Consider the following 19030-nt stretch of genomic DNA (forward strand, 5'->3'; position numbering starts at 1 on the left):
GAAAACTGTGACGTCAGATCTTTAGCTAGCTAGGTAGAAAGCACTCGGACAGGTGCTCAGTTAACAATACGAGCAAGGCTGCTTTTGTACAAATATAATCAAAGCAGTTTATATTTTGAAGAGCTATTTTAACAGTCAAAGCCACATTAAAAGCTAAATGAACAAATTTAGAAGGCCGACATATAACCCCACTGAAAATGACAACAGCGCTGGTTACTCGAAGTCCTGCCAGGTGCCCTTTAATAAGCGGAGAATGTGATTAGTGCTGCAATGCAAAGAGACAGCGTGCTGCAACATGACTCCATGCTGGTCTGCCAGGAAACCTCTACAGGAGAGACCCTGGCTGCACTGGGATTTTTCATGCATAATAAATAAAGCAACAGATGAGCAGACTGAGGCTCCCTGCTGAACACCAGTGCCCTCCACTGCGTATGCTGAAGATTCCTCCAAATACTACAGTAATAAGAAAAGCAAGAGAGAGAATTTATGATTTTTCTCTTCATGACAGACTGCTGAGTCCCCCGGGAACAAATGTCAGACACATGACTACATCTGCCGCTTCATAGGGCTGCTGCGAACATCTAAATAATACTGTCAGCATAACGCAGAGATCCGTCCATCAACCTGCACAGTCTCCTCTCCCCATTGGTGCTCACTCTGCCATAAAAATATGCCTTTCAGAATCTGTTACAGTACTTCCTCAGCTGATGCTTTATACAATAATTTAGTTGGAATCATGGAACTTCACTAAAAGAACATGATCTTGTTAATTAAGAGGTAGTGGCTCCCACATAAGAACCCTTCAACTTCCTTACTACAGAATGCGGACCCACAATGTTTGGGATGCCCTTAATACCACCACCATTTTAGGATGTGTATCACCAGCTCCTTGAGTTTGGGGTCACCTTGATCACATTTGCTTTCCAGCTCCTAATTGCTATGTTCTTCCAGTATAAGACGACAAAGAACAAATTTTAACAGATCATGGATTAAGAATTCTTTTACTGCCCCCCTCATGCTACTGCACACTTTAGTTCAGAGCATTTGAAGCACAACCTGCCATTTGAGTGGAGGTATGTTTTATCCTAATTTCCTCTACAAAGGCTATTCTTCCATTAAATTTAGTATTACTGTTTACTCTCCAACTGGATGAATTGCAGCTTCAGAGGGATGCAAATGCCCATGTCATGACATTTACAGCAGTGGTTGCACATGAGCCACAGAAAAGACAGAATCTTGAAACAGATCACACATTTTAAAATACAGCAAACAAAAAAACGCAACAGGAAACAAAACTAACCCTTTTCTGGAAGGATTTTTTTGTTGTTGTAACACTGATTACATGGTGCCCTCTCCACTACCATTACTCACGGGGAAAAAGCTAAGTAGCTAAGTGCTAAGTAGCTAACCTGAAAAAAGTCCGAAGGAGCCAGAGACAAGCAATCACAAAGCCCAGTTTCTTCTTGTGAAGACTGCTGCATCACCACCAGCTGCACTGGCAGCGCCCCTGCGGTGTGGGTCACTACACAGGGCTATCAAACCTGGGATTTGTGGACTCTCTCACTGATGGAAGTTTTAAATCCTCCATGCAAGAAAATAACAGCCCTGAGCAGAAGTCAGAATTCACTGTGAAAGTGCAAGGAAAAGCCATTTGCGGTATTTGAAGTAGCCACATGTCCAAACACTTTTCCCCTTCAAAACACCATACCAGAAAATGTTTACTTGTCTTTCTCTTCCAGACACACACAAATATTTGAAGTGTTCAAGTTACCTGTTACATTAGCAGAAAAAATCACCAGTTCGATTTGGTATCAGCCACTGCACTACTGTAGGCATACACCGACCAGGTAAGAAATAACTGCTTGTAAACGTACAGTCAAGGGGACTCAAATTCCCCTTTGAAGGCTGCTTTAAAGATGGACTTCAACTGAAGCTAAGCAGCTTTTAAAACTGTTTTTAAAACAAGCACTTCTCCCCTACACATCCTCCAGTATCTTTCTTTTAGAAGACTTTTAGTGGTTTATACAGGTTGAGAAAATGACTAAAAGCAAGACCAAAAAGGGATATTATGCTTTTCCAAGGTTTTGGGGAGCCAGACTATAGAAGTGTCATCCTTGTAATGATTTTTTTTTATTTATTTTTTTTACTACTTCAAGGAGGCTTAAATAGAATTTCCGGGTTTAATTTTTATCAACATAAGATATTTGCATTTGGAGGCTTTTCAAGGCATTCTGTTCTGTGCCCTGTGGTTGCAGCACAGTCAAGACATGCATACATTTTATAGCAACTCTACTTCTGCATAGTTAGTATTGCTTGATTATTTAAGTTGTAGCATTGCATGAGCTGCATGTAGCATGCAAAGTGTTCTCTTAAAGGATAACTATTCTTTTTTTTTTTTTTTTTTTTTTTTTTTTTAAGAAAGGAGGATCAAAGTCTTAGTGAGGAGCGGGTAGGAACCTGATAAAAGCCTTCTCCATAAATACCATTTTAATCACATGTTTTTTAGGGTAAGAATTAAACCTCCTTACTTTTTCAGTGTTGAAAACACTATAGACTCCCAAACCTGGAAAAGCTCAACTTTGTCACAGTGATTTAGTTCCATTATGTATTTCAATCTTTCAAAGATTCTGTCTTAATATCATGAAATTCAGTGCCACACAGTGCAGCTATCATACTCAGGTTGAAAAGCCAGCCTTTGTTGTGCTCAGTAAGTATATACAGAGTTTCCAGTGCTGGAAGATATTTTTCCGATGTGAGATGTTACAGAACATCTATTAAATAACTATTCATTATTTTCAATCAAAAATAGACTGGCTCCCACAATGATTAATCCTTGATTGAGGCGAAAAGTGCAAGGCTTTTTCTTACTAGGCAGGGATTTTTGTTTTCAAGTGAAAGGTCATACAAACATGAAAAATATTACAATACTTGCAAGTTTTAGAATTAGTATCACAGGATCCCAAACCAAAACAAAAATGTGTTTTCACCCAGAGCTAGAAGTGAAGATGTTTACACTTTTTCATGTACTAATTATTACCTTTAACTCATTAAGTTTCGAAATGTATGTATATTTAGAGACATCCCACACCTGCTTTTCCTTTATATCAAACATTTACCTCATGATCAAAAGAAAACTGAATTTCTTCCAATTTACCCCCAAAAAAGGAGTCAGTGCCATCATGGCAAAGAGAAAAGACAAATTTTGCACTGACTTCAGTAGAAGCAAGCAGGAAAAGAGAATTCAAATAACTGAACTGTATAAATGGATGCAGACTATATAAAGTAACAGGAAAAAACTGCTTGCTAGCCCTACAAATCAGTTTGTATCATCAGCAAGATGACTGGAACACGACTTCAGCATTTGTGAAATGAATCAAATCTAGCCTCTCTGTCTCAAAAACGTTTCTATTTAAAAGATGATGCAACAAAAAAAGCACAAACACATTTGTATACACAACCAGAAATAGTGACTTGAATATTATACTGTTAAAGGCTTGCTTTTAAGTTTACCTTTCATATGGAACTTGAGTTATTTCAGTCTAGAAGTCAACCATTCAAGCATTTACTAATTAAGAAGCTGATGATATAGTTGTTCTAAATAAACTCTGCTTGAATGATAAGTTATTAGAAAATCGTACAATCAAGTAGACATATTTACAGAAATCTGTGTGATATCTTTAAGGAATATAACAGTTGACAGCTTTGAATTAAGAGTGACAGATGATCAGAGAAATCCTACCACAAAATGTTCTAGAAAGTCAGCCTTTTAAAAACACATGTAAAAATTCATTTCAGGAATAAAGTGTATCATAGTTCTATAGTTAAAAAAATTAAAAATAAATAGTAACATCTCATCTCTGTTGTCCTTAAAATAAAATCAACTAGCTTCCAGCATTGATAATTTTCCCATTGAGTTCAATGAGTGTAGCACACAGCTTAGACAGGCATATGATGTTCTTTACATATGCAAAGTTCTTAGTTTATTGTAGAATTTCTTTCCCCTACCCATTTTTTTCCAGAGATTTCTGCCTAGAAGGCAGAAAGCTTAAAAGGACACAAGGAAAGAGAAGGTTGTTCAAACTCAATGCTTTGCTTTCATGCACACTGGAGAAATCTGCTAGCAGTACACTTTTACTTCATCAATTCAGCAAGAAACACAATGTGATTCTTCAGATTGCTCTTCAGCTGACATTCACAAGCACCAGCCTGACAATTAATACAGGCATGTGACACTGAACAAGTAGGGAGAAGGTAAAGGGGAAATCTTTTAAAGCCAGCCATAAACTAAGTAGAACTTACCAAGTTCGCTACAAGGTTTAATTGTAGAAGGATAATTAGAAAATATACTGCAGTATATATGGAAATATACTACGTATACAGGACACCACCTCTGTGGCCACTCAATGAAACTGATAAGACACCAAGCTAAAATAAATACCTTAAAAATTAGGACATGGAATGCAGACTGGATACCAAATTGCTGGTTTCTCCATATCTGTCATACCACACTTAAGAAAATCAAGGAAATTCTTCACGTGAAATTTCAGTGCCTCAGTCATGGCAATCAACAATGTCTATGTGGATGGAGTGCTGGACTGCTTCATTTCTAGCTCTGGTTAGCATAGAATTCCTTTCTTCATCTCTCTCACCCTGTCTATTAATGGGGATAATTATGCTGACCTCCTTTATAAGGCACCTGAAAATCTACAGTTAAAGATGTTCTTCAACATGTAATTTTAAATAATAGCAATCATATATCAAACTTCAGTTATCAACTCATCACATGAAAGCAAGAATCTGATTGTTCCTGGAATTAGTACACAAAATTCAATTTTTCCACTGACATTAGCTTCCTAGTACTTTCATCATCATTACAACAGCTGCATTATCCTAAGATGCACTAAAGAACCTGACTACCGTTGACTGACATTTTGAAGATTTTCCAAGCATCAAACAACAAAAGACCCAGGATTTTTTCTTTTAATTGAAAATTTCCATGTTAAACAAAGATACTTTTGACCAGCTTCAGGCTTAGATGCTACTCTGAATCCGCAGCTTGAATTTTTGCAATGGCTCCATTCTAAAACAAGCTGTAGCACTTTGCAAATGTATTTTTGTGTTACACCCATCATGTCCTCTCTCCTTACAAGGGATGGCCAACAAGGGCACTTCATCATCATCACCACTTAATGCTACCAGTTTCTCCTCTTCTTTCCTCCATATCTATATGTTACTTTCCTACTTTCAGCTGCACACAATGCCCTTGATCACTCAGTATGTTTGATGTGCACGTTTTTCTTTCATCTTGTGCTACTTAAAAATGAAAAAAAGGTGAGAGGATTTGATATAAAATTAAGCTACTTACCAACTACTGCCAGATTATGCTCTGAGCCACATGCAATCTGAAAAAGAAGTATGAATGAATAAAAGAGAACCCGCTTACCAGTAGGAAGACAACTACAATTATGACAGGAAATTAAAAATTAACCTGAAACAAACAACTACAGTTTGTAGGATGCAAAATCAAGGTTGAAGTGCTCTCGCTTTTAAACAAAATTTCATTTGTAGTCTCACTTAGGGGCTTAGTGGCGGGGTGTGTGTGTGTGTTTTGTTAACAAACAGGCATTTTCTTTCAAAATGCAGTCACCACTGACATTTCAATCCTTAGGAGCAAGACTGGCCACAATTCTGCAGAAACATCACACCCTTGACAATATCCACTGGATCCAACAAGACTATTCATGGGCATAGAGCAAGTGCAGATTAAGCCTTTGCAAGATCAGAGCCATACAGAGACAGCTGGGAATCAAAAGGGCAATGAAGATCTCCATTTCTCTTATCTATACTGTTTTTCCAGATGATGCCTGAAGAACTGTACAAAGTATACAGGCTCAGTGTGATAAACCTGAAATGATATGATCCCTACGGTCATTTATCTAGAAAGGAGAAAAAATACCATAGAACTCAACTCTTCTATTAAAAGCAGGCTGGTTTAATTTTTAAAAGCTGCTGAAAAGAAATAAACCAATGCAAACATTTTCTCCCAAGCTCATTAGTGATAGAAATCAGTTATGAATTTCTTTTCAAAGCAAACTCATAGTCAGTGTATTTTTCTTTCTTCTTTGCAGCTGCTGTGAACATGTCAGATGTTTAAGTTGCTTTAGCATATATCAGATAGTATCACTCACTAAGCTTTCATAAGTTCTTCACAAATGATGGCAACACAAGCACCAAGAGCAGCCCGCTGCCCTACTGCAAGGGCTTGTCTCTCCCATTGAATTCTTTTGCAATGTCACTGCTGGCATAATTGTCTGACATAATACAGACATCATTGTACACAAGGTTACTCTGCTGAGTGCCCTCAAGTTTTAATTTAAAACAAGCAATCTCCTCAAAATCCTGTATCTGCTTCATTGTCTTGTGCCTACTTGCCCATTACATGTACTACTGAGCTGGAGAAAAATCAATAAATACATTTTTCTACTTCTTAGAAGTACATTTGCAATGATAAAATATAAAACAGGTATATGCTCAATTATATTAAAAAATAGTCTATAGCATCAAAATTTTATATGGTTTTGTGTGTGAATAACTGTATAGTTTTTACAGCCAGAGAAACTGCTACAATCACCTCAAAGTCTGTGTAACAAAAGCATAGAAGTTAACAACAAAGTCCTTGTACTCAGCTCGCTGTGCTTGAGCATTTATTGGAAAAGACATACCCAAGACTGACACACAGACTAGCTTGAGCAACCGTGTTACAAATAAACACTGCAAACACTACTACTCAAGGTGTACCCACACCACAACTGTGACATGAAAACATTTGGTAAATGCCATCCTAACACAAAAACGGCAAGGAAGACAAAAGAGAGTCTTTAGGACAGAGGTGCTTAGCCAAGACATTAAAGCATTTGGGAAAATGGGGCAAGAAAAATAATTCAAGTCACAGCACACTCCAGCACAGCCTCATCTTCAGAAAAATCAAGAGAAAGCAGCAGGAAAAGCAACGCCTTGGCAAGAGCACTGGCAGGACTGCATCAAGTCTTCTATTCCACAATACTGCAGAGAGGCAAAGCTTTAAGCCCTGACTGGTAAAATGCATAAATCATCGCCATATCCCATATCGTTACCCTTGCCACAAGTCAGAGCCCTACACGGGAGCAGGGCCGGTTCCTAATGCCTATTCAGTGGCTAATGCTCCCACCAATGCTTCTTCAGCTTAAAAATTGATGCCATGGAAACAAGATCCACACGTGGAAACACAGGCGAAGGCTTTCTAGCAAAAAAGCAAATTCTGCATCTTCACCAAGTGCTGAAAATTGGAGATACTAAAGCTGCTGCTAATAAAATAAATGAATCTTATCTGAGGTGTGAATAATCCTATCATCTCAGCTACTTCCCTAGGAAATATGCTAACACAGGCACAGATTTAAGAGCATTGGTACAAAAGAACTGCTCAGGCTGGTGGCTTATACCAACCGCCAGGATCCCCTTCAGAAATGCGACATTTAAAAAAAACAAAAAAAACCAACCACCCAAACAAGGTGTTGCTTAGAATGTAAAACATCCCCTGACAAAGAAGTATTTTCTTTCTATATCTAATAGCAGCAGCTACAGAGCCTGCAAACGAGATAAAGGAATGCTAGTGACCTCAAAGAGCTTTGTACTCTATTCATGTAGCTGTTACTCTGCCCACCGCTCAGAGCCACCTGCTAGCCAGCTTACCAGGTTGTAAGGGAGTCAATCAAACCACACTGGTACAACCAGACCAGGAATTGCTGTATCATACAGATTCACCAGTTCTGGAGAGCTGTCCCCGTGAAGCCATTCATGGCCAACACGGTGTATACGCACTCACTGCAGCTCTGTAGCCTGATGGGGTGAAAGCTACTGCAAAGCACAAATGACAAATGCTGCTGCACCCCTTTTGGTTGGGTAAAAGCCACCTCAGTGGAAGTGCCAGCTTTGCCAACAATGCCTGAAATCAAGCAAAATCGCAAGCTGCTGAAGGCAGTGCCTGGATTCACCTTCAGTGGCCCAACACAAGGACAGCGCACGCCACATACCAGCATCTTTGTGCTCCAAAGATGAATTTGCTAGATTGAGAGCACAAGTTTCATAACCTCTGCTTTATCGTAAGGTGTCACCACCTGACACCACAGGCTGACTTTGTTTGTTAGGGGTTCCTACAAACACACACCCTTGGGGGACTCTAAAGTTACCTTTCTGAAACAACAGCCTTATTCACCACCCATGCTGCTTGCAACAGGCTACACCATCCTCCCACAGGATTCCTGCCGGCCTATGACTGGAGCTTAGAAGGGACCACACCACAGAGGTGATGCAAGGTTGCCACTGCTTAATGAGCAGTGCTGCCTTGCAGGTATTTTGTAACATCTTTTCTACAAAAAGCTTTAAAATGTGACAATTCCTTTTCTTCATGACTCCCCACAATAGGCAACAATCAGCCAAGAACGCATAATTTTCTGGTACGAATAGAGACCAGCCAGAGAACAACATTGCTGAACAGATGTTTTATGCTTATATTAGATGTAATAAGCTCTGAAGTCAGTGCAGGTCACTGGGAGAAGCCTGGTATTTACTGCAGCAACCATAATTTTCTGGCTACTTCTCTTCTGTCCCCACCCCCAATGTGCTGCAGAGAAATTAAATTCCAACAGACATCTGCATGCTCCCAGTGGCTAAGTACATTCAAGGGTACTTATAAACACACAATAATGCTTTCTAATTGGCCATATTTTTACATTCTGTTTTAATTGGAAAAAATATACAAAGTCACTAATCTTCAAGACAAATCAGAGTGACTGCTAGTGAGTGAAGCATTCTGTGAGCCTAAAGAAACACAATCCCCTACACAGAAACATTCCATATTAAAGTTTCTTCTCTGTTTGGAAGAAAATTTGAGAAGAGTTGTGCAAGGATATTGTGATCTCTATATAAATGATCTCAAAGCACTTTACAAATGCCTGTGAGGCAGGAAGAGAATGCTTAGGGACCATTTTATTCAGAATTTATTTACCTTATTATCTGTGCCCTTTCAACCATACATAAATTGTTTGTTTCTTCCCTTAAATTGTGTGTTAGCAAGCTGTTTTCGACCTAGCAATGGTTGCAGTTCAGATCCATCCATCCACCCAGATGTAACGCATGTCGTGAAGAGCAGCCAAGGGACCAGCATTTTATTAATCTTAAATAGTTGGGACAGAAGCTGCATGGATGGTGAGGAAAGACCTTAGCACAGTGACCACTAACTCTGGGCAAAACACCGGCCCGCAGATATGTTTATAGCCCAGCCCTAGAAAAAATTAATTGATTGAATGTAAAAGCAATGGGTTACACAAAATAGAGAAAGTATTTCATGTAAGATTAAAATATTTTAATATATGAATATACTTTTATATGAAGTATAAAAATGATAACATTTCATATATTTTATATATATGCCTAAATATATATGTGTGTATATATATAAGAAAATGTGTGCATACATAAATATATGGATGCATATAAGGAAGAGAAGGTTATCTACTCAAGGAGATGTTATCAAGGAAGAAGGTTCAGAGAAGAAGTAAAGGCAAATACAGAGCGCCTCCCTCATATCTGGGTATCTTTTGCTCTGCCACAGTCCTATGAGGTAAGGAAGTATTGTTCTCTCCTTTGTAGACAGTAAACAAACATATACAGGATATAACTCACACGGATATTTAGACCTACAATCTCCCATTGATTTCAAAAGGTAATTAAGAGACAAAATAACCTTTTGTCAACCATCCCCTAAGGGACTTCCGAGCACTGTAACAAAACAAGCCTGACAAAGTGTATAGAAATCCAAGTTTCAGGCTAGTACCTTGACCACAAGGCTATTCTTTCTTTTCTTTCTGTACTCCCAGTGTTCCAACAGAAAATCTGTTGTGCAACCCATCAGGAAAAAGATTGAGTGGGAACTGCAGGCAAAGTCAGCCCAGCGCTGCAGCAGAGGGGAAGGAACAGTGCAAGGGGTTGCAAGGAGGGGGCACAGGGAGCTGGACTCAGAAGGGAGTCAAGAATGAAAGTTCTGGACTCACAAGGACTCACAGGAATGAAAATTCACAAGCATATGAACATGAGGGTGCTTAGCTAGAACAAAAGGACCTCAACAGCATTTATTTTTGGTTCACTGCCCTATGACTGCACTTTAATTCCCTACAGTGCAATTATTTCCCAAAACATTCAAGGATACAGAGGCTTCCATCACTTCTCAGAGATAAGAGCATAACATACAAAATAGATTTCTAAGGATGAATGAAGACATTGTGTTTAAGTTGCATCCAGATTCTAGTCACTATGATTTCTAACTTTTTAATTGCAGGAAAGCATAGCTTTTTTGAGACAGACAAGGGGGCAAAGCAAGGGAAGGAAACCATTATAAGGGTGCGCACATAAGTACTTTTATCCAGGACTTTAGCCACGGCATCTCATGTCTTTTGACAAATTTCACTGTAAGGGAATTGCCAGGGCCAGAAGACGGCAAATTTTATTCCTTCTGGGATCAGAAGTCCTAAGGGAAGGAGACGAGGTGACCGAGAGACTGCAAATCAAAGCTTACGTAAGATAGGGGAATCTCCTCTCCCAGAGCTTTTCTTCCATGCCCTTGATTAATGTATCGTAACAATGATTTGTACTTGACACACTCTGCCCAACTACATTTGTATGCAGAATTCCAGTGATGTGAAAAAATAAAATAAAAAGAATCTAATTAACAAAGCTGTCCTGCTTCCAATGATCCTTCACTAGGAACTCCGTGTTCCTCTTCTGGATCATTTGACTCCTGATTGATAAGAAAGCAGCTTGCTAACCTAGTCACATTCCTTGGCGAGCACAAGACTAAGTGCAGTTTAATGCAACACATGCTAGTAGCAAACCAGTACAACCTCACCAAGAACAGCACATTAAATTTGTTCCTAGCTGTTGCTGTATCAAAGTGAGAGGCCCAGTGTTTTATAGCTCACATTTTCCATTTTTCATCCATCTAATAATCTACTCTTCTACTTAAGGTGGATTTTTCTGGTTTTAGTTTGTATGTAGTTTTTACTTTGCACTACAGCAAGAAAATTCACAACAGAATTTAAACTGAAGCCTGCGTACTAAGGTCTGGAAGAAAACATTCCTCCTTGAGGCACACATGACCAAAAGCTAATGTGCAATATAAGTGGACCTTTGCAAGCATGGAGGGAGAGAGGAAGCATTAAGACATCGGCAGGTAGCTTCCACAGTTGTGATCTATGCCCTCCCTGCCTGAAACTAATGCCAAGTCTGCCTCCCTTGTAGTGCAAGACAAAATGCTTTTTCCCCATGCAGCATTTCCTTTGCTTCTCCACTCACCATTTCAGAGTCCTTTCTCCAATCATTCAATAGCCTGCCCTGCCAATTGTCTTACAGTCACCAAAGCCAGTTGGCCAACCCCAAGATCTCGCCTTTACACCCTCCATGCCATAAGTGACATATATATTTAAGTCGTTGTATGCATTCCATCTCTATGATCCTAACCATACAGGAGAAACTGCTATGCTATCCACCGATTCACTGAGCACCACGCTTCCAGGAAGGGCTTCTTGTGGCTAACACAGTGCAGTTGCACTTCTCTGATTCAGTTGGTGCAGCTTGGGTCTCAAGTGCTTGCAGGAGGTGGAAACAGTTGTAATACCAAAGGGGGGGGGGGACCAACAAAAAAAAAAAAAAACAAAAAAAAAAAAACCAAAAAACAAAAAAACACCAAAACCAAAACAACAGCAGCAAACCCCACATAAACAAAAAAAAAACCCCATACACAAAAAAAACCCAAAAACACATACCAAAAAACCACCAGTCTTTTAATATCAGGTAGGAAGCACCAAAACCATTTAAAGCTATCATTAAAAAGATCAGGCACAGGGGCTGAAAATAAGAGGAGGAAAGAAAAGCTAATTGTTAAAGCAGTTGGCATTTCCACAGAAGGTTTACATTACAGCAACCCCTGTGCAGCCACAAAGTCTACTTGCAAGGCAAGTGTGGTCATACTGCAAAAACTTAGATATGTACTGTTTGCCTCAAATTGAGGATGGATGGATTGAGATGTCAAGACAAAGTAAGATCCATGTCCACCAACAAAAAAAAGCTCAGCATGAGATGACTCTAGGACAATACAGAAGTTGCCAAGATCCCAGTAAGAATACCCAGTGGGATTAGGTTTGAGTAGAATAACAAGAACGTAGCCAAGACAAGTGTGATAAAAATCTTTACAAGTCAGCAAGGTCAGATGGCTCCTCTCCATTGCCTGAAGATTTTCCAATTAATTCCTGTATCCTCCTTCAGGCAGTTCCCTTTCTTCCTTGGGGTTCAGAGAGCATTAGCTTTCATTCCAGGAAAATCAAGCTCTGTCACCTTCATATCCCTCAGCCTCACCAGTCTGTCAAAATTTTCATTTTTGTAATCAAGAGCTGAGCCACAAACCAATTTTTGTTTATCTTTTCATCATTTTTAAAATGAACCAAGTCACAGTCATTCAATCCCCATTTGTTTCCTGTAACAAGACCGCCATTAAATCTTTGTTATTTTGTGAAAATTTAAGTATCCCTTCTGATGAATAAAGAAATCACCAATCACATCAGTCCTGACTGTACATACTCCCAAACCTATGTCTGTGCACTGCAAGTCCCACAAGGCCAAATTCCTCACTAACATTACAGGCATCTCTATCCACATCCAAATACAAACTAGAGGAACGAGCTCTTCCGTAGATGTGCAGTTTTACCCAAGGGAACTTCTTCACCATTCTTCTCAAAATGATTTTGATTTAGATTGTTTCATCCACAATTCCCAGCTCCTTACAATTTCAGTGCCTCTCTCTCCTAAGTTAAATGAGATGAATACCTTACCATCTGTTTGGGCTTGCTTTGGGGACTACAACTAGTTTGCTCTTTGAGGCCAACAAACACCACTTTGACAGAAGAAATGAAAGAAACCAAGACCACAGAAACAAAAAGTTTCAAAACCTCTTTGTACTGACTTGCCTGTACCCTCAACACACACATCTTTACAATCAGATTACTCTGACGTTTTCAGGTCAAGAATTGTAGCTTGTAGCATGTCAAAAAAACTTGGGATCTGTCTTTCCTTCCTATGCTATTTTACATGCAAACAGCAAAAAGAAAAATGTTCATTATAGCTTATAAATGTACCTGAATGTACTAATTTCTAGTACTGCGAACTTAATGAAATGAATGGTTCTATTAAACAATGATTGCAAGCAAACATTCTGTCGAAGTACATATCATTATCCAACATTTTATAGGCTTAGAATAAAAGTCATGACAGTGAGTATTATTTGGCAACAAAACATCAAATTCTACTTAAACAACTATTTCCAAGGTCCTTTTGTGGATGTAGAACTGCAGTTTTAAGTTTTTCTACAGAATCTGGGCTTCACATCTGTTTACTTGTGGCAAAACAATCCATCATTTTTAATCCATTTGGAATATTTTCTGGAATATTCGGTGAAGCTGGAGAGAATCAGAGAGTAATCAAATTACATATCGTGGGAACTCAGCTTTTCCCTAACTGTGGTGTTATTGCAAGCAACCTCACTACAATTCTTCTACATAAAAAAAAAAAGCAGAGAACTCAGCATAAACAGCCTGCAAGATTATGCAGTAGCACAAAGCCTTGCACTTTGCAGACCTGAAAGGAAAAATAGCATTTCTTATAAAGTTCATACCCTCAAACAATTGACTGGATATTCTATTTGGATTTTGTGAACAGGCAGACGCTGTCCATAAAAGACGCTCCTAAAGGAGATGAGCAGTGGTAGCGTGGCCGTACTGCCTCAAGACAGAATGCCTTGATTAGCCCTGTCTGACCATACTGCCCAGAGGGAACCGACCCCACCGATGTGAGGTCTGACTTTGTTGACTCTCTATAACCGTTCTTTTTCTAGCATGTGTTTTTTTGGAACCTCCTTACAGTATTGTCTTCTTTTACATGCTTTTCACCTACACTATCCTTGATTAAATTGCATCCAAAACACCTGGCAGTATTATCAAAAGAATATTATCAATAATATCATTAAGGAATATTACTCTTCTTTTAAAGTACAGAGGCTTTTTTTCATTCTTCCAGCAATAAATCCAAATTTATGACAGAATTTTGAATGTATCTGTTCGTCAACACCCAGCACTGGAATGCAGGAAGACTAACTTTCAGAGAAATTACTAAATGTTCAAGGACACTCTCATGCACAACTGGACTGACCTTTCATTTCACTGCTAGCCCTGTGGACCTCAGTGAGCACTGCTGCTTGCATAAACTGGCAGTACACAAATCTACTGTCACTGAAGAGAGTAAAAAAGCTACTTAATCTCCAAAACATTTTATGTCCTTTGAAAGAAATGAGCAGGTTACTGGGAGTACAGAACCACTACTGTGTAATATCAATTGAAGTGTTCCTCATCGGACCCAATGCCTTTGGGAAATATTAAGATAACTATCAGCTGTTCAAGAATGCAAATCTTTGCCTCATTTCCAGCACAGCCCTCGCTGTCTCTCCCTCTCCCACATATATGCATGTAAAAATAAAAATGCTATCAACTTAATTTGTAGTTAAAAAAACCACGAGCAAGTTAAGAACACCTCCTAAAATATGACAAAATAAACATCAGGGGGGAAAAAAATGTTTTTCATACACCAACTACCTCAACTTGAGGACAGAATTTTCTTGGTTCATTTACTTTCCAGCAGAGCTGCAGGCATGCAGCTTCCATAAGGGTTAGCCTTGTATAAAAACATCAAGCCATGAATTTTGCTGACTGTCCGCTCCTTTACCTCTCCAAATAAATGGTGCTTATGCCTTTAGGGTGTCATGTAACTCTGCTCTTCAGTGTTGGATTCCCTGTTTCTGCAGCACTTAGTAACAGTACAGCTCCCTGCAGCAAGCTTGCTGGAAATAAATAAAACGTAAACTTGCTAAGACTCCAATGCAAAGATGAATAGAAAAGCTCTTCTGTATAAATAAGGATACCATTTATAAGGACTCAAATAGAGACTGAGCCTTAATGCTAGTCACAAAGGGAGAATTAGGAAAAAAAAAAACATGTCTGAAGTGAATCTACAGAGCTGATAAAAGGCATTTTTATTAAAAAGCTAAATTATCATAAAGCCTTCAAAGTTCTAACTTGAACTTTTTTGAATAAGACTATAGCTAGAGCATATTCTGCCAGAAAACCATCCATTAACTCAAGAAAACAGCTGTAGGAGAAGAGTAGACAGAAGAAAAAGTCACAGACCCTTGCTGTTGCTCCACTGAAGTGAGGTCAGAACACATCTGCTCTTTCCAGGGTTGGAAAATAAACTGCAGCTGGCTCACACCAGACCAGCCGGGCAGCCCACCAACCAACCTCCAGCTATTCACATTCAGGAGAACCATTCATTCGTCTCAGCTGGGCTGTTCTTTAAAAATCACACATTCATTCCAGTTTATTTTGACCTAGCAGCTGCCTAATTACAAGACATTTCTATTATGCATCATCTCTCTTGCACAATATCCAGTCCTTTCTCCCTTTCAGTCTTTGCTACCTTTGAGGCATGGTTCCTTCACACCAGTACTAGCACATCAGTTTCAAATGACCTTTTCTTCTCCTGTTTTCTCAGGGAACATGTCAGCCTGTTCAACTTCAAAGGCTCCCAGTCTTGCCACGGCACCAAATGATGCAGAGGCAGAGTAAGCTGAGAGATGTGTCCCACTTCACAAGCCACAGGATGTACTGAATGGTCATTTAATTCACATTATGCAACAATTTTTCTTATCACCCATTTCTAAACATGACAGCATTTTTGCAGTTTGAAAGAATGAAGCAGATAATATAACCACTACAATACCATTCAAGTCTAATTGTGAAAAGAGTGGTTTCACAAGACCAACTAAATGCACACTAATTTATCCACAGAATCTGCCTATGTATGTTGTGACCAGTGCCTATAGATAAACAAAAGAAAACAACCTTTTCTCCCCAAAATCTCATGCAATAAGACCGTCTGCTCAGTAATCTATTACTGGGAATGGATATCATCTAACACCAATCATCTGCAGTTAACACCACAGAAGCACCAAGCACTAGCAATTTTTTGATGTCTCCATAGGCTTAAAAACAGGTTGTTCTCAGGAGCAAATAATCTTCGATTAAGAAGCCAGCGGACAAGGTGTAACTGTAGAAGTGTAAAAGCTTTAACCAGTTACAGTAAAAACAAGCTATACCCTTGGAACCATAACAAATTGAGAAAACACTTCCTCCAGTGAGCCCACTCCTGCAAGTCAAGAGATTTCCACCACAACATAAGGAACTAACAGGGATAAAACCCCACAAACAGGCTGAGAAACGTGAAGCCCAATTTCTGAAGAACTGTGGTTATGACAGCCAAATTAAGATACAGCATTTTGACAAAAAGGATTGGTAAATATTTTTCTTCCATATGGGACCCTAACAAAACTGACAAGGCAACAAGTTCTTACAAATTTAAGCTTAGTTTAAGTCCACATAATATCCATATTTTTACATTTTCTTAAAGTGAATAATCATATTACAGCAGTATTGCACAACAGTGCCAGATTGGCATGAACCATAGTAAATGTATTCATTTGTGAACTATAGCTCACCAGAATCTTATTCTGGTCTCCCTAGTATATTTATAGATGGATTGCATTTGACTGCAAGAGATATATGCCCAATAATTATTTCTTTTACTTCCAAATACTGTCACAGATAGAGCTACACCTTCTGGAATTTAAAAAAAAGCAAAACAAAACAAAAACCCAACAGCTTCAATAGAACAAATTTTGAAAGGTTTTCATTGCTTACATCCACTTACAAACTGACTGAAAATTACTAACTGAAAATTACTGATGTAATTTGCCACGTGGCAATCCTTGTTTGTTTTTTAAGAAAGGGTCCTATTCTCAACCTAGTGGAATCCCTTGCTCTATTTGTGTTAAAGACATCACACACATTGAAAACTGCCTACAAAGGAAGCAGGATGGATAGTGGAAGTCCTACAATGTGTATTCATTTAGACTTCTTGAAATTAAGGGCTTGTGAATGAATCAAAACTCCAGAAGAAGCTGATAAAACTTGATAAATGGGCAAGACTGAGACAGATAAAATTTACTGTGGTCAGGTACAGTATAATAAATCTTTCTGGATACCAAAAGGAATCATTTAGACTGTTCACATATACAGATAGCTTCTAAATTAGTTGAAACCTCTCAGGGGAACTATCTAGCATCACTGTGGATGACTCACCAGAAATAGCTGTTCAATGTGTAACAGCAACCCAAAAAGCAAGAAATTAGACCAGTGTGGAGAGGGAGATGGTACTATCATCTTTTCACACAGAACAATTTTACAGTTTCAGTCTGATACTGTCAGGAAAAAGGGATGAGTATCCATAAAAAGAAAGACCAAATGTCTTGACCTAACAAAAGCAATAGGAACATGTAAAAAAAGAGACCCCAATCCTGCTGAAGACCAAATTATTTAGTCCTGGAAACAGAGGAAACTAATAGCAGAACACCAATATTTCAAAATAAAGTCTTATACAAAAACCTAATTAGGAGTGGCTTATATGACTACTAGTAGTAGTAGCAAAATGACTCATCTTCATTCCAGGAAGACTACTTCAGTTCAACTCACTACAACCCTATCTAGCAGCCTAATTCCACCATGCCCATTCTGTTTTCATACTACTAGGACCAAAGAAATTCCGCTAAGGTGGCTCCACAGCACTATGACTGAACCAATGCTGTTCTCAAAAAAAAAAAAAAAAAAAAAAAAAAAAAAAAAAAAGAGTATTTCGGAATGGAATAAGCTACAAGGCGATGATGTGTCATTACTGGAGATGACATCTATAGCTATGCTATTTTTTGTAAAGCAAAAAAACCTCACCCCTTTCGTGATAAGGTATCCCACTTTGCCAAAGAAAGGACACAAGAGCTGATTTGCTTTACACACGAAACATTACAGGTCTTACTGAAACATTAACTTAAAATCTACCATGACATCAAATGAAGAGGAGACTGTCGCAGGTCTGTTGGTTTTGTAACGTGAAGAAAACATCTGTCTCATCTAGAAGAGACACTGTTTTTATACCAGATATTTTGATATAGATATTTCCAGCTGTTAAAAAAACCAAGCCAAACCAAAACCTTTAAGATATTTAAGCACCCCAAAACAACTTCCCATGACTTGGATTACTCTTGTCGTATATAGGAGCTCCCCCTTCTCTATATTCATCTTCTTACTCACTCATGTTGTGAGCCCACCATATCTATTCCTCCTTTAATTACCTATCAGTAGAAATCAAGATAAGTCTCACCTTCCTGAAGCGAGACTACATTCCTTCTGTATTTCAGCCTACGGGTTTGTTTTTTCTCCAATGTTTTAATATTTTTCATAAGTTTCAAGCTGTTTCTTCCTGCTGTTCTTGAACTGTTCAAACCCATCCCATACTGGAGACAATATAAAACCAGCAGAGGCTAATTCCCAGCACACCTTCCTGACAATCACTCACCTTGATGTTCAGACACTTCAGAATATAATTAACCCTTTTGGGCCACACCATAATGCCATAAACCAAACTCAGATGATGTCCACCCCAGTCCTCACATCTTTCAAATATGCTGCTGCCCTTCTCCTGTTACTACACCCTGCATTCTTGCTCCCAGTATGTATGACCCTACACTTGGCGAAGCTGACCTGCTTAGTGTCTGGCCTCCCAAAGCAGGCAAACAGTCCAAATTATTATTTTTTTTATACTAGTGACTCCACTAGAAACACAGAGATTTGATAAAGACTTCAATTTACAGTGGTATTTCTAGGACCTATCACGGCCACTTCAATTTTTTAATGGCTTTTTCATTTTTAGTGGTTGTTATTGTCATTTTCCATCTTTATAATTTCCTGATCAGAATGTCATACACTGTCTAGCCAACTGCCTGACAGAA

General features: G+C 38.8%; 1 protein-coding gene across 9 annotated transcripts in view; it reads right to left on the reverse strand.

Annotated features, from left to right (window-relative positions):
- The window catches only part of SERGEF (secretion regulating guanine nucleotide exchange factor), a 167821-nt gene that overhangs the window by 63136 nt on the left and 85655 nt on the right, over positions 1-19030 (reverse strand). For 7 of the 9 annotated variants that reach the window (XR_008577214.1, XR_008577215.1, XR_008577216.1 and 4 more), the window contains one exon: positions 5366-5402. The exons of the other annotated variants lie outside the window; for them this stretch is intronic. Coding sequence is in view for 2 of the 7 variants with exons in the window: in XM_054826098.1 (XP_054682073.1) it covers positions 5366-5402 (37 nt within the window). In the remaining 5 variants the exon portion in view is untranslated. The remainder of the gene's footprint in view (positions 1-5365; positions 5403-19030) is intronic. 9 annotated transcript variants of the gene reach the window in all.

This window comes from Grus americana, chromosome 5 (genome assembly GCF_028858705.1).
Source record: "Grus americana isolate bGruAme1 chromosome 5, bGruAme1.mat, whole genome shotgun sequence".
NCBI lineage: Eukaryota > Metazoa > Chordata > Aves > Gruiformes > Gruidae > Grus > Grus americana.